The 16,557-nt window shown below is 35.9% G+C and overlaps 2 protein-coding genes across 2 annotated transcripts; one reads left to right on the top strand and one right to left on the bottom strand.

The window, feature by feature from the left end:
• The first annotated feature begins 10,271 nt into the window (after positions 1–10,271).
• On the top strand, positions 10,272–10,987 carry Chrac-14 (DNA polymerase epsilon subunit 3 Chrac-14). Its single transcript, XM_073971895.1, has one exon. The coding sequence runs from the start codon at positions 10,448–10,450 to the stop codon at positions 10,811–10,813; it is 366 nt and encodes a 121-aa protein (XP_073827996.1). The 5' UTR covers positions 10,272–10,447; the 3' UTR covers positions 10,814–10,987.
• Positions 10,988–12,222: 1,235 nt separating this feature from the next.
• On the bottom strand, positions 12,223–15,378 carry APC7 (anaphase-promoting complex subunit 7). Its single transcript, XM_073971894.1, has 5 exons — positions 14,844–15,378; positions 14,270–14,385; positions 13,704–14,199; positions 12,973–13,631; positions 12,223–12,897 (listed from the first exon to the last, which is right to left on the bottom strand). Exons 2-5 carry the CDS (start codon positions 14,339–14,341, stop codon positions 12,358–12,360), a joined length of 1,767 nt encoding a protein of 588 aa, XP_073827995.1. The 5' UTR covers positions 14,342–14,385; positions 14,844–15,378; the 3' UTR covers positions 12,223–12,357.
• Between the last annotated feature and the right edge of the window lie 1,179 nt (positions 15,379–16,557).

Below are 16,557 nucleotides of genomic sequence, written 5' to 3'. Positions count from 1 at the left end.
AGGGACAACAAAATGTAAAGTTTGCCAGAAGTCGGCATGGGGTGAAAAACACCCAATTTGTCCATTATTTTTAGCTCAATATTGTACAAAAATGTAAAATAAATAATTTAAAGTCTAATTAATAAAAATAGTTTGATTAAAATAATGACTTTTTAGTGATTTTAGGCATGGTTTGAAGTGCGTACATTTGTGTCATGCCGGCAATTGGGTAATAGTTGCCGACTATAGCAACAACTAATATATTTAAGCAATATATTTACAATTTCCTACTTTTATGATGCACAATTATTTGGAATATGACCTAATACTGTAGATACTACTGACCTTTGAAGTAATTTAGTTTATTTTAAAAACAAATCTAAAACGAACAATTTTAAATGAATTCCATATGTTAATAAAATCGTTATTTTATTTACTTTTTAAAAGCAATATCGGTTAAGATATGTATTGTTACGAATGTAACTGATAGGTTTAAGTTAGTTTAGTTTAATTTTCGTTAATTTAAAAATTTGAATTGTAACGTAAAGTTTTATTACGCAGTTACTTTATTTAAGCAACAACAACTACCATGTAGAACTCTCTTCATTATTCTGGATGTTACTTTACCTTTTATTAATGTGCGTTTGTTTTGTTTTGCAACAATCATGTAATTATTGTATAGTTTGTTACTTCTTTATTTCTTGAATTTGTTGTTGTAATTACGTCACTCGTATTTCGCCCATGTATGTATGTGAATGTGGTTGTTCGCTTCCCAGCTAGCAATTTTTGCCGAGGGCTCTGATATCAGATTTTTTTCCGAGATCTCGTAGCGTTTTTTTCCGATTAGTTTCCGAGTACTCTGCACATTCTCTGAAGGGAATTTACTTATGCGTCTTTCTCTATTTCTCTACCCTTTCTTCCGATAACTTTCCGAGTACTCTGCACATACTCGGAAAAATGGTTAGTTTCTTTTTCTCGCGAGCAAAATTCCCGAACTTTTGCTGAGAGTGCTGAGAGTATAAGAAATTAAAAAAAAAGGGAAATTTTTCTGTTTAGTTTGCATGCTGTAGCTTGTTTTTTAGTTATTTGGCAGATGTTAAGTGAATAAGACGTAGCGGAACAAATAAATAAAAATGGGAAGTTTATATACACATTTTCTAAAACGTGTTTTTTAATCATTAAAATTGGTAATTCTATTTTAGATAAAAACAACAGTGTGATGACATATGAAAACTTTCATAGGAAAGGTTTTGTTCTAAATTATCAGCGATCAGCAACAAAGAATAGTATATATAATATTATTCAATTCATAAAGTTCAACAAATAAAGAAGATAATTATTGAGAAGTTCAAACATTCGACAATTTTCCGATTTTTTCCAAACCTCGGATGAAACCTCCGATATTTTGTCGATTTTTTTCCGAACTTCGGATGAAACATCCGATATTTTCCCGATTTTTTCCGAGCTTCGGATGAAACATCCGATATTTTTCCGAATTTTTTCCGATTTTCGGATAAATTTTTCGAAAATATTCCGATTTTTTTCCGAAGATCGAATCAAACATCCGATAATAATCCGATTTTCGAATATTCCTTCAGATTTTTTTCCGAATTTGTGCAGATAATCGAAAATTCCCTTAAAATTTCCCTCTTTTTCATTCGAGTTTTTTTACGAATTCTTTAAGAATTCGGAAAGAAACTCTAATATTCCTTCCGATTTTTTCCGATAAAACTTTCCGAATTCGTGGGCACCTTCACACAATTTTGTTCCGATTTCTGAACGAATTCGGCATCAGAATCGGATACTTGTGCAGAGTTTCGTTCCGAATTCGGAAAAAAATCGGAAAAAAATGTTAGCTGGGTTATTTCGAATGTGCGTCTGTGTGTTCGATTTTGTGGATAATTCTAGACCAAGGAGATTTTGGGTATAAATATGAGATGCCGGCCAAACAGTGAGCAGTTGTGAACTTTATACCGAAGTGTAAACATCGACTAGTAAAGAAGTAAAGTAAAGCTGTGTACTTAGCTATAACAGTCGGTTCCGAATAAGTGTAATAAAGTAAATAAAGCATTGTAGAAACGTAATCTAAAACGAACCCTGTTTTATTTGGTACAAATCGTATCGGGAAATAAAACAACTTCTACACGGAGATTAGTTAAACCTAATTCCGTAACAATTGGTGTCAGGAAGTGAGATTACGATCATCCTACAATGAAGTTTAAGGATCTACGAGTGGAAGACTTGAAGAAGGAGCTAAGTAAGTTGGAGTTGTGTTCTACTGGAGTTGTGTTCTACTTAGAAGCTAAAATGGACGAAAATTCTAGAAAGAATGAAGAAACTTCCAGGCTTATGATGGAAATGAAAGCAGAAAATTGCAGAATGGTTGAAGAAAATTCCAGTAAAATGATGGAGAAATGATGCTAAAATGGAAGAAAATTCCAGAAAGAGTGAAGAATATTCCAAAAAATTAGAGGAAAAGTTAGAAGAGAACTCTAGAAAAATCGCTAAGGGCATGGAAGAGAAATTAGAGGTAAATTCTAGAACAATTAACGAGAAACTCGAGAACATCACGATGGTGATTGAAAAGAGAGTAGAAAACGTGGAGGTACAAATTAAAGAGTTGGATAAAAAGATTTTGTCTGTTGACGAGAAATTTCTGGTTCAAGATGAGAAGATTCTGGGCATAGAAAAGAAAATGTCGGAACTGGAAATCAAAGGCGGTCCAGTGAGAGCTATTCATAACACGTTAAAAATTAAGCCTCCAGTGTTCGACGGCACTACCTCTTTAAATGTGTTCAAATTACAGTTCGAGACATTGGCTGCTAGAGATTCTTGGAACGACAACGAAAAGGCGGTATCACTACTTATGGCATTGAAGGGTGATGCTGCTGACGTATTACAGAGTATTCCCGCCGCTTCGAGAAACAACTATGGAGATATAATGGCTGCTCTTGAACGTAAGTACAGTGGTGCACACAAGCAAGAGATCTACCGAATGGAACTGAGGGGAAGAGTCCAGAAGCCAAATGAGACCTTACAAGACTTTGCGGCTGATATAGAGCGATTGGCGCAGCTGGCATATCCAGGAGAGACACATCCATTGGTGGACCGCATAAAGATTGAGACATTTGCTAGTGGTATTCGTGATCCAGAGGTAAAATTTGCGACGTATGCGGCACCGATAGGAACATTTGCAGAAACCGTGTCATTTGCCCTGGCCCAAGAAACCGCGAGGATGCTGGTGAAACCTAAAGCTTACAAAGGGAGGAGGCTGGACGTTGAGGACTACAATTCCCAGACCGTTGTCGACCCGCTGAAAGATGCACTAATGCATGTGAAACGAGGGGCTGCTAGAACGAAAAAGACTTGTTATAACTGTCGGAAAACTGGACACATGGCCCGAGAATGCAGATTGCGGCAAGCAAGGCCCATATCCACCTCACCGCCTTCAAAAAGCGACGACCGACCGGTGGCCAAGAATCTGCAAAGAGAGACATCAGGTGAATCAGATACAGCAAGTTCTGTTAATCACGAGGCGCCGCCGGTAGATGATGAAAACGATGGTCCCACAATTTCTATAGCCATAGTCCAGCAGAAGAATCACAACTTAACGGTTAAAGGCTTCATCAATGGTGTATTGCGCACCTTGACATTGGACACGGGTGCAACAAAGTCCATTATTAGACCGGATTTGGTAAAAGGGAAGGTATTGCCGTTAAATGGAGTCAAATTGCGGACGGCCACAGGCGAGACTACAACGGTGCATGGAAAGGCCTACCAAAGGCTGAGCATGGGTAGAAAATCGGTAAATTTCGATTTTATAGTGGCCGATATTGTGGACGAAGTTATACTTGGTGTAGACTTCATGATTGCCTTCGATATCAACCTGGACATAAAGCACCGTGTGATGACTTGGTCCAATGTGGAAATACCGATAAGTGTGGGCTACAACGAGAAAAGCAAACATCGCCCAAAGGCAGAATCCGGCGAGATCGCTGTCGATGTCCGTACACTGAAGGTGGAAGCCGCCGACAAATGGCCCGTAGGAAAGTGGAAAAATCTCGCAACGAGGAGGAAAAAGCGAAGATGTACGTCGAGGAAAGGTCCATCGAAAAGCGGCCGTACAACAAGGAAGGACAAGTCCGATGAAGACCAGGTGGCACTTAGTAAGGTGACCACACAGAAAGAAGGTATAACGTCAAGATTCCTGGAGAGAAAGCAACGTTGTCCAGAAGAGCAAAAGTCCAAAGCTGACGGCGTAGAGGGTACATCTAAATCAGTTGCTACAACTACGAAACGAGAACTGTGTCTAGTCAAGAGGAACAAGCTTAAGCGGGAGGCAGTGTGTTACCAATGCCCATACCACAGAGAGGGAACTGTGCCTATTCGGGACGAACAGGCTTAAGCGGGAGGCAATGTTACGAATGTAACTGATAGGTTTAAGTTAGTTTAGTTTAATTTCCGTTAATTTAAAAATTTGAATTGTAACGTAAAGTTTTATTACGCAGTTACTTTATTTAAGCAACAACAACTACCATGTCGAACTCTCTTCATTATTCTGGATGTTACTTTACCTTTTATTAATGTGCGTTTGTTTTGTTTTGCAACAATCATGTAATTATTGTTTAGTTTGTTACTTCTTTATTTCTTGAATTTGTTGTTGTAATTACGTCACTCGTATTTCACCCATGTATGTATGTGAATGTGGTTGTTCGCTTATTGCGAATGTGCGTCTGTGTGTTCGTTGCACAGATTCGAGATGTTGCCAGATTTTGTGGATAATTCTAGACCAAGGAGATTTTGGGTATAAATATGAGATGCCGGCCAAACAGTGAGCAGTTGTGAACTTTATACCGAAGTGTAAACATCGACTAGTAAAGAAGTAAAGTAAAGCTGTGTACTTAGCTATAAAGCTGGAAACACATACAACGTTTGAGTAAAGTTTTGTGTCGTTTTGGCCGTTTTTACACTGTTGGGCATGATGCCGAAAAATTCAAATTCATTTGAAATATATGCCGGCAAACAGATAAACGCTGGACTTTGGTATCGTCTTCGCCCTGTTGTTGTTGTTTTTTTCTCGACGCCCGACGCAAAACTTTAAGTCCCAATTTACATTGGGCGAGTTTACTTGCGGCAATTGTCATTTTGTAGGAGAGAGAGGTGAGGCATATGGTAACCCTTTGCCTCTCAGCACCCTCTCTCGCCTACAAACTGACAATTGCCGCAAGTAAACTCGCCTAATGTAAATTGGGACTAATCAAACGTTGTATCGGTTTAACAGTCGGTTCCGAATAAGTGTAATAAAGTAAATAAAGCATTGTAGAAACGTAATCTAAAACGAACCCTGTTTTATTTGGTACAAATCGTATCGGGGAATAAAACAACGTCTACACGGAGATTAGTTAAACCTAATTCCGTAACAGTATTATTTGTGTAAAAGTATGCTTTTTGTTAGATAAAATAATAAAAAGAACATTTATATGCTAAAATACAAGGTGCCGACTATTGGAACATGTGATGCCGACTATCGGAAAATGGTGCCGACTACTAGCAAAAAAGCACTATTCCAACAAATTCGCAAATTTCACAAGTTTTAAATGAAATAATTCAACATTTCTTTATGTCATCGGAAAGTCAACTAAATTTAGCTTTATTTCATGGCAATTGGCCAAGTTGTCTCGGAATGGCGAAGGATTGAAGTTAGGCAATCTCTTAAAGTGCCGACTATTAGTGCACTGTACACGTATATTATTTATAGAAGCAAAATATTTACCATTTATCATTTATTGTTAATTACAAATATGTTTTGACAGCAAATGAAGATATCAGTTGGTATTATGTAGTATAGTTGTGTCTTTTTACTTTTTCAGTAATAATTATTCAGTTACTTCTTTTCAGAGAGTAAGAGAATTTTACTCTTTGATACGAAAATAGAGAAAAAAGTAAAAAGACAGCATTTAGTTAACTTTAGCAAGGTAACAGTTGATTACCAAAACAAAAACATTGGCGCCAATATATGAAAGAAAAACTGACTCCAAAGCAATATTTGGAGTAGAACAAATACAAGGTAAAGTTAATACTACAACAAATACAACTCGAACAACAACCACAAAGGAATTTGTTTTTGTTTGTAACGTTACTGCCAGTTGTATTTGTAAACAAAACAAGGAAATGTCTATAAATTATTGGAATTTAAAAAACTAATAATTTTTCACATTTGGTTGAATATTTTGGAAAACATGAATGAAAATTCGTTACATTTTCAATTTTTATGGTTCCACATCATTCCACTAAATGCATAAATTCTCGCAGAAAGTAGAATTCTTACAGAAAAGTTTGGGGTCGCTGGAGATTCATAGAAAAAGGAGAAGCTGTTTCAATGTTTTGTTTCAGAAATCAAAGAAGCACACGTTTATTAGGGCTTTATTTTTTTTTAAATTTTAACAAAATACCTCACATATTAACAAACGTTGTATCGCCTCTACAATCGGTGATTTACTGCGCGGCTTATCGTTCGAACTTGGAGGAGGTTAAATATCATTGAAATGAAGAAGTCTTTCTGGGAAATGGTTTTTTCGGAATGATATATTTTTTTTCTCAAAAAATATATGTCCCTAATGTACATCGAAATAGAAATAAATGTATAAAATGTCATATGAAATTTGACACTAACGCTACAACCCAGTTCAGTCAGCTGTGTATTGCTGCTACCATTTCTTATTCTACCATGATTTGGAGTATTTTTCCACAAAAATCAGATAAACATTGATCAGCTGACCATTAGCAGATGGTTAAAAAACAGCTGATCGAACTTGCTAAATGTTGCTGGGAAATTTTCTTTCAGCAACTTTTAGCAAGTTCTAAAGAAACAACTGTCAAAATTGTTCTCTCACTTCGCTCTCTTTTACTGAACTTTTGTGTTAAAAGACAGCATTTAGTAACATTACGTAATAATTATTACAAATTATCATGTAAAAAGACACAGCTTATATCACCATCTTTCTTGCACCATGTGAAAAACATAAATCGTCTGCTCCGTCGGAAAATGTCGTAAGTCCCTTTTCATAAATTTTTCAGGAGGAAGAAAAAACATTCCATCGCTGCATTAAAGATTTTATTATGGTGGTAAGGCAGTATTCTTCGTTTATTTATTCCGCTTCAATACCTGTATTTTGTTTGATAAAATTCGGTCGCGTTTGGGAGATAATTGGATGTCTTTGGACTTATGACCTTTTCCTTGTACAGTTTTGTATTTTTGTTGGGACTTAAGGCCTGGGTATATAAGCTGCCTCGCCTGATTGCCTTGCTTTCCTGCTTCATTTCTGACATAATAAAAATAAAAGAATAAAGCTGGAAACACATACAACGTTTGGGTAAAGTTTTGTGTCGTTTTGGCCGTTTTTACACTGTTGGGCATGATGCCGAAAAATTCAAATTCATTTGAATTATATGCCGACAAACAGATAAACGCTGGACTTTGGTGTCGTCGTCGCCCTGTTGTTGTTGTTTGTTTCTCGACGCCCAACGCAAAACTTTAATCAAACGTTGTATCTGTTTTCAGCTTAAAGAAGGCCGAGAAAAATTCGAACTGGGTTGCCCTTTTCTTTTTTTATTCAGCTGATTTTTGTTCATAGCGCAATTACCAAGGTAGATGCATTAGCCCATCTGAATGAATGTGAAACGTCAAAAGAAGTTGTTGTAAATTGAATTCGTCTCAAAAAACACACGCCAAATTATAAATTTATTGTTTAACATTGCAAATATTAGCACATTATGCTAGTAATGCTAACTAATTAGCAAATAATGAATTATAGTGTCTGTTAGACATCGTAAATATTAGTCTTGTTTGATTAAGATCAACTTTGTATAACAAAGTAACATTTTTTCGCCTTGTTTACACATTTTACTACTACCTTGTTTCTTGTGCCAGATTGCAACTTTTTGTATTTTCTAGCAACATGTTGCAAAAAACAGGGTTGTATACTAGGATTTACGCCGGATTTAAAATAAATCCACTCAAAACGAGGATTAATTTTTGTACTAGCTCATTTAGACTAGTCATAAATCCTCGATTGGATTTAATAAATCCAGTACAAATCTCATTGCATTTAGATATACATTTTGGATGATTTAAATGACAGTCAGCTGATTTTTGTTCATAGCACAATTACCAAGGTAGATGCATCAGCCCATCTGAACGAATTCGAAACGTCAAAAGAATTTTTTTTAAATTGAATTCGTCTCAAAAACCATACGTCAAATTACAAATTTATTGTTTAATACTAAAAATGTTAGCTACTAATGCTAACTAAAGAGCAAATAAAGAATTATTTTATCGCAGTTTGCCCATCTAAAATAAATAAACGAATTATTTTATCGTTTAGACATCATAAATATTAGTCTTGGTTGATTAAAATCAACTTTGTACATCAAAACAAATTTAAGCTTTGTTCCTTTACTTTTTTAATGGTAAGAGTGGTAAAAGAGAAAAGTGTCAAAATTGCTCTCTCATGAACATTTTTACCAGAAAAGTAAAGGAACGGAAAAATGGTAGATCCGGCAGCAATGTCAGAAAAAAACATAAAAAAATCAATTTTCGTCTTTTATTTCACAGTTTTTAATTTAGTGTTGTCAGTGTTCGACTTTTTCTTCGGTTTTTCGTCCATTTTGTGAAATAATCGTCAAACAAAAGTCGAAAAATCAGTTCTGCCATTTTCTACCTGCAGAAATTTTGCTGGTAGCCTGTGGTAGAAGAGAAAGCTATTTTCGCCCTCTCTCCCCTCTTATATGCCATTTAGATATGACACCATTAGCCGGATTTAGCGCATTATCAGGTTTTATTTGCTAAATCCAGCCAAAATCTACCAGATTTCCCATACAAAAATAAATCCTCCTATTGAGTCGATTTGTTTTAAATCTGGCATAAATCCTCGTATACAACTCTGTTTTTTGCAACATGTTGCTAGAAAATACAAAAAGTTGCAAGCTGGCACAAGAAACAAGGTAGATGCATCGGTGAATTGCTACACTAAAAATAATTTAAAATGTAAAAATTTGTAAACAAGGCGGAAAAATTAAATTTGTTTTGATGTACAAAGTTGATTTTAATCAACCAAGACTAATATTTATGATGTCTAATACGGCGTTTAGATTATAGTTTTTTGCAGGGTTAACCTTCTTTATGAGGATTTATTTGAAGTATACACAATGGAAATGACATTTGAAACCCAGAACCACTGGGTTAACCCGGTTATATGTAAACGGCCTATTAACGATAAAATAATTCGTTTATTTGCTCTTTAGTTAGCATTAGTAGCATAATGTGCTAACATTTTCAGTATTAAAGAATACCTTTGTAATTTGACGTATGTTTTTTGACACGAATTCAATTTTCAAAAAATTCTTTTGACGTTTCACATTCGCTCAGATGGGCTGATGCATCTACCTTGGTAATTGTACTATGAACAAAAATCAGCTGACTGCCATTTAAATCCTCCAAAATGTATATCTAAATGCAATGAGATTTGTACTGGATTTATTGAATCCAGTCGAGGATTTATGGCTAGTCTAAATGAGCTATTACTCTCTTAAAAATTGCTTCCAGTTTTGCCACTTTTCGGGGTTAAGGAACGCTTTGCAGGTTAAAAATGGTAATAAATGGTTAAAATGGTAACCTCAGGTAAGTAAAGGAACACAGCTTTAATTTTTCCGCCTTGTTTACAAATTTTTAAATTATTTTTAGTGTAGCAATTCACCGATACATCTACCTTGTTTCTTGTGCCAGCTTGCAACTTTTTGTATTTTCTAGCAACATGTTGCAAAAAACAGAGTTGTATACGAGGATTTATGCCAGATTTAAAACAAATCCACCGAATACGAGGATTTACTTTTGTATGGGAAATCTGGTAGATTTTGGCTGGATTTAACAAATAAAACCTGAAAATGCGCTTAATCCGGCTAATGAACTCATATCTATAGGGCCTAAACTGCAACAAATGGCAAAGTCGCAGCCAGAGGCCGGCAACCATTTTTTTTTACCATTTTTCTCGTGTAAAAAGTTTTTAAAGAGAGCGTCATTCAGCGCCATTTTTGTTTAAAGAGAAGTGAACATTTTACAACTTTTTTGTGTACGGGAACGCTTTTTCGGGTAAAATGTGTAAAAGTGGTTAAAATTGTAAAAACTTTTTAGTTCTGGAACAAAGCTAATGTTTCAGCATTTGGTCGTTTCTACATTACAATTACGAAGAAACTGGAATGTGAAAATTGCGAATGAGGAGGAAAAGGAGGCAGTTGATATTTTTTTGTTTACAGAATAGACTTGACAGTTCGACCACAACATTCTGCGCCAAAATATTTAAGTTTTACAGCATTGCAAAAACCTCGCTCCGGAAAAATTTGTTGTTTTTGTATATTTGTGTTTTTATTAAAAGGTTCCTGTTTCTTATCATTCTAATATAACATAATCACAATGGTTGAACGCATTGAAGATTTAAATTTGCCAAATGCTGTAATTACTCGGCTTCTAAAGGATGCTTTGCCGGATGGCGCCAACGTTTCCAAAGAAGCTAGATCAGCGATTGCCAGGGCAGCATCAGTTTTTGTTATATTCTTGACCTCTACCTCAACATCATTGGCACGCAAGCAGAATCACAAAACCATAACAGCTACAAATATCTTGGATGCTCTAAAGCAGCTGGAATTTGAAAGTTTTATAGATCCGCTTAACAAAGATTTGGAAGCTTATCGCAAAGTGGTTAAAGAGAAGAAGGATAAAGCTAAGAAGGATACCAGCGCGGCAGAAAATGGTGAAAAGGAATCTGAAAATGCAGCATAAATAAGTTCACCATCTGAGTGATCGGTAAAATGTTAATTATTTAAGTTGTTAAAGAAACAATTGTGAAGGAGTGTATAAGGGAGGAATTAAAGCAGTAACTACATGAATATCTAGTTGTTACTTTTAAATGTATTTATACGAGATTTTTTCTAATAAAAAATGCATTCCTATGAATATCATTTGAAGATACCTCCTTGTTCTTTTGTAGAAAGCCTACTGTATTCTATTTCACTCCGATGGAAGTTTATTTAGATGACCTTAATCATGAGTCCTCTAATAAATTGGCTTCTTGGGAGTCACTAATGATTTCGACTCCCTTTGTGTGTCGCTCGGGACTTCAACTTCATGGCTTTTTGGTATACTCTCCTCACTAATTGCGACGTAAATGTCATGCCCTTTGTCAGATTAGCCAGTGAGAGATCATCAAGTGCCACCACATGGAAATTGACATCCCCTTGGTCCTCCCTATTAGAGACCTCAAATCTCTACACCGCCAAAGTCTGGTTTTGGTTGCCATACTCCATGAATTTTAGTCAGATAAGAGACGTCATCCTTCCGCACCAGCTTCAATGGACGCCTTCCCGAGGCTTTCGATTCTGCTAACAATTTCCCCGAGTTTACATGATGGTCCAAGACATTAAGCTCGTTCATTGGTTCACTCCCTTGTAGGATGTGATCCAAGGGTTTATCGTTGACTATTTTCTCGATGGTTTCCTGGTAATCTTATGCAGTCGTTGCATCGATCATCACATAATACAGCTCGTCCCTGTAATGGCTTTTGACTCCATTGACGAAGTTGATGGCGGCTCCTTTCCAGTCGCCGCTCCTTTCCTTTCGGAGCCCCCCGGTCTTTCAGAAGATTTAATTGTCGCCCTTTGCCAATGGATGCTCGGTACAGTCTCCTCCAGTATGGGTCTTGAAGAGGTTTCGCTTTTGCTGTCAGATTCGGAGTCAGGGTCGCTCCCTTTTTGGAAGTTGCTTGCAAATCAAAATAATAATTTCTTGAAATAAAATGCATTTCTTTCAAACAAATAATTTCTTTTTTTTTTTTCAAAATACATATTGAGTATATAAAGGATATCGTTGACTATTTTCTCGATGGTTTCCTGGTAATCTTATGCAGTCGTTGCATCGATCATCACATAATACAGCTCGTCCCTGTAATGGCTTTTGACTCCATTGACGAAGTTGATGGCGGCTCCTTTCCAGTCGCCGCTCCTTTCCTTTCGGAGCCCCCCGGTCTTTCAGAAGATTTAATTGTCGCCCTTTGCCAATGGATGCTCGGTACAGTCTCCTCCAGTATGGGTCTTGAAGAGGTTTCGCTTTTGCTGTCAGATTCGGAGTCAGGGTCGCTCCCTTTTTGGAAGTTGCTTGCAAATCAAAATAATAATTTCTTGAAATAAAATGCATTTCTTTCAAACAAATAATTTCTTTTTTTTTTTTCAAAATACATATTGAGTATATAAAGGATATGAATGAAGTACAAACAAAAAATGGGGAAATAGGGATGGGGGAATGAATATTTTTTTATGTTTTGCTTAAAACTAATTCGTTAATTCCGCATTAACATCTTGCCAGAATGGATCTGAAAATGTATCCGATTCATCATCATCATTTTGTACAGCTGGCGATGATAGCTCCACAGCCTCAACAGATGGTTCATCACATTCTATGGGCCATTCATCATCCTGATTAGCTGATGAGGTCATCGAAGTGTCCTGTTCATTTTTCGTATTTGATGACCATTGTGCTTTACCCAAGGCGTTAACACCATCCAGAGCACGTTGATATGTGGGTTCATTACTCAATGCTGTGGTATAATATTCCAAGGCAGCGTTAAGATCTTTTTCCTGTGCCAAAATATCACCTAACATTGTAAACAGTTTATAATGTGGATAGATTATAACTTGTTTCTTTAACAAGCCAATCGCCTGTTGAGTTTCACCCTCTGAATGGCATAGTTCAGCCATCAACGCAACTGCCGGAGCATAATGTTCATCAATTTCCAATGCCTTAGCAACAACTTTCTTAGCACTCTTTTTAGCATTGGGATGCGAGGAGTTGACCAATGTGCGAGCAAACATCTAAAAGAGAAAATGGAGCAAAAAATTCCTTTGATTCTTTCATTCCATCTACACTCAGTTGTTCGCCATACTCACCACTAAACTCCTTGGAGATTCTCTAAAATAACGCACGGTTAAAGCGCACATGGTTTGGGCTTCTTTAGCCCTCTTCATGCCCACGTAACAGTGAAACAAGCCCTTGTAAACCTCAAAACGATAATTGGCTATACACTGAGCAGATCTGAAGAAATATATTGCATCTTTGTGGCGTCTTATTTGTAGACAAATTTTACCCCTCAAGAGTTGGGCTTCGACATTGCGTGGATTAACCGATAAGGCCTTGTTGGCAAAAGATGCTGCCTTATCCAATTTTCCATTGGCATAGAAACTTTGCGCCAGCACAAACCAATGACCCGATGTAAATTCATGAATATTTGTCAATTGCGCTGTTAATTTTTCCAGTTCTTGTAACTTTTGATTGTATTCGAAGACGACAGCTAGGGGCATTATTGCCTCCCAATTATATGGATTCAACATGACGGCCGTCTCCAAATAATGCTGGGCCTGTGTAGAGTTTCCATAGTAATAGAAGCATTTGCCAATCAATGTTATGAGATTTTCATTTTGATGAAACTTGGTTTTGTCGTTAATGCTTTGGAAAGTTTTGGAGGCTTCCATATGTTTGCGGCTATACAGCTGAGCGTGACCTTTTATCCAGGTACTAAGCCATTCGATATTTTTGGGAACGGTGCTTGCTGTAAGAATAAAACAAGAAGTCATACAATATTAACCCCACTCTACCTCTTTTGCACACCTTGCCATCTTACCATTCATAACCAATGAATTCACCTCAATGCCATCAACACCCAACTCCAATAATGCATCTATGGCTTCCAATGCCATTGGACACTCACGTAAAACTTCCTTATAATTCAAAATAGCTTCGCTTGAATTGGAACCACCATGATGTATTAGCTTAGCCAGTAGAAGATGCACCTTTGGAGTCCTGCTCTTTTGTGGTAATGCTTGCAGGGCACTTATAGCCTGTGCATTCTCACCCAAATGTTTGTGACACATGGCCAAGCGATAGTGGGTCTCCGTTTCTCCGAAATGCTCATATGTACTTTCAATTGTATTTAAATGGGAATTTTTATAGCGTGACATAAATTTACGCATTAGGAGTGCAGCATTAAATTGCTTAATTGCCATGCGATATTGTTTCTCCTGATAGCATGAATTTGCGTGGAACAGCAATACATTGTATTCGATTTCTGGTGTAGCCAAGGAACGTTCATTTTGCAATAGGGTATTCAGCAAACTTGACTATAATTGGAAAAAGGTGGTGCACAAATTAAAAAGAGTGTTTTAAATTGTTGCTATTGATGCTACTTACGGCGGTTATGACACTGGCATACAGCTCATTTTCATACAGTTTTTTAATATTCGTCAGCAATACTGTTTCCATTCTGCAATATTTCCCTTCTCAGTTTATTTTCATGGCCTTTAGTTCTGGAATCAAAAAACAATTATTTATGTTAACTAGCAAATCTATGGAGGGAGGCTATTCTGAACGTAAATTCCCGGAAAGTTTTCTAACTTTATTCTTTAAATTGAAACGACAGAATAATAGAATTTACAGGGAATTATTGTTCAGAAAAACCCTCTACATATAGTGCATTCCAAGAAAATATATATGGCAGGAATAATACATATCGAGGAGGTAAATTAAACAAGTACGAATTACAGGTTAATGAAATTTATAGCCTTTTGAATTGTTTTGTTTATTTGCTATCTTATCTAAACTTTCAATTGTTATGAAAATCTAACAAAAGAAAAAGTGATAAATTAATTCGCCTAGCTGTTAAGAGAAAATGCTATGCTAAACAGTTTCAACAGATTTATTCAACAAAGTTACAAAATTCTTTCACTTTCACACGGCTATAACAAAATTTAGAATTTTCAATTACCTTAACTTGCTGAAAATCTTAATTCTGCAAATAAATCCAATAAATAATTTGAAATTGCTTCTAGGTTGAGCTTGCTGAACAAGAAAAGCGAAGAATAAATAAGCAAACAAATTGAAAAGCGTTCCACGCTACGAAAAGGAAAGAACGACCGATAGAAACTGAGAACGAAAAGAGTTAACGATTAGATCTGTTGTTTACGAATTAGTGTGAAGCATAATGTTCAAATTGCTGTGTACAACCAGAGGAAGAAGAAGAATTTGTTTTCTCTCACACACAACCAGAGGAAGAAGAAGAATAGTCCAAAGAAATGATTTCGTGAACAAATGGAATTGACATTCTTGCTAAAGTCATATCTGTAGTGGAAATCTGTAACTTTTTTTCTACCGAACCGATATTGATAAGCTTTATTCCTTTACTTTTTAATGGTAAGAGTGGTAAAACAGAAAAGTGTCAGCTCTCTCATGACATTTTTACCAGAAAAGTAAAGGAACGAAAGAATGGTAGATCCGGCAGCAATGTCAGAAAAGAAACATACAAAATAGAGATACGTAAACTCGATTTCGGTTAATCGATTAATCGGTCATTAGCCCTAAAATTTCTAAAAGTCGTAGTCGACTATTGAATGTGCGAAAACCGGATAATCGATTATTCTTAATCGACTTTCGGAAGACGGAGTCAACTATTACTTGTAGTCTATTATTATTCGTAGTCGACTAATAATCGTGGTCGACTATCAGTCGTTGACTATTGGGCGTAATAAAACCGCGTAATCGATGGAATTTTTTGTACATATAACCATCACGGATCGTATCAACGAAAATGGTCGATTATAGGTGTGTTCGTTTACTCAACAATTTGTACAAATTTGTACAAGTTCAGTAACTTCTTGTAATCGGCTAAGGTCTTTTGCATTGTACTGTAGAGTAAACGAACAACATCCAGTAACAATTTGTACAAATTTTGAGTAAACGAACACACATTATATTCGTCTATAATCGGTTTTCTGCGGTTAACGATTATTCGAAAGTCGACTTTTTGAACAGTCTCAAATAATCGACTAACCGAAAATCGAGTTTTAAGTTTTTCACAAAAACCGAATGATCGAAAAATCGATTATAGCATTTCACTGCGTATACCTAATACAAAAATCAATTTTCGTCTTTTATTTCACAGTTTTTAATTTAGTGTTGTCAGTGTTCGACTTTTTCTTAGGTCAATCGTCAAACAAAAGTCGAAAAATCAGTTCTGCCATTTTCTACCTGCAGAAATTTTGCTGGTAGCCAGTGTGGCCATTTTAGCATTTTTGCAGCTAAATTTAGCATTATTTTTTTGTATTTAGCTGCGAAATATCCATTTAGCATTTAGCATATTTTTTAGCATTTTTCAATTTTTAATTTAGCATTATTCGATCCATAAAACCTAAAATATGTCAAATTTTTTTTTTTTTAAATCTGATAATTTTTAATTTACAACACATTTAAACATACATAGAAGCATGAAGTGATTAAAAATAAAATATGGGATCATATATCAATATGTTTGAAAATAACGAAAAACAACGCATCTACGAAGAATTAAGTCTCTATGTCATCTAAGGCCTGAGCTATTGATGCCTAAATTATTACTAACTATTACTAACTAATATTTGTTCGTTTATCTATATATATAAAAGAGTAGTGAGGTGAGTGACTGACTGACTGATTCATCAGCGCCC

The sequence above is a fragment of the Musca autumnalis genome, unplaced genomic scaffold, assembly GCF_047663935.1.
Source record: "Musca autumnalis isolate F117 unplaced genomic scaffold, ASM4766393v1 scaffold_3, whole genome shotgun sequence".
Taxonomy (NCBI): domain Eukaryota; kingdom Metazoa; phylum Arthropoda; class Insecta; order Diptera; family Muscidae; genus Musca; species Musca autumnalis.
The sequence above is the reverse complement of the archived record's forward strand: the minus strand, read 5'-3'. Positions and strand labels throughout refer to the sequence as shown.

Bases quoted from the DNA above. Each gene is read 5' to 3' on its own strand.
- Chrac-14 (XM_073971895.1), top strand. From the start codon at position 10,448: ATGGTTGAACGCATTGAAGATTTAAATTTGCCAAATGCTGTAATTACT.
- APC7 (XM_073971894.1), bottom strand. From the start codon at position 14,341: ATGGAAACAGTATTGCTGACGAATATTAAAAAACTGTATGAAAATGAG. The intron at 13,632-13,703 runs GTAAGATGGCAA...TTATTCTTACAG, and splicing joins GAATTCATTGGTTATGAATG to CAAGCACCGTTCCCAAAAAT. The intron at 12,898-12,972 runs GTGAGTATGGCG...TTTCTCTTTTAG, and splicing joins AATCTCCAAGGAGTTTAGTG to ATGTTTGCTCGCACATTGGT.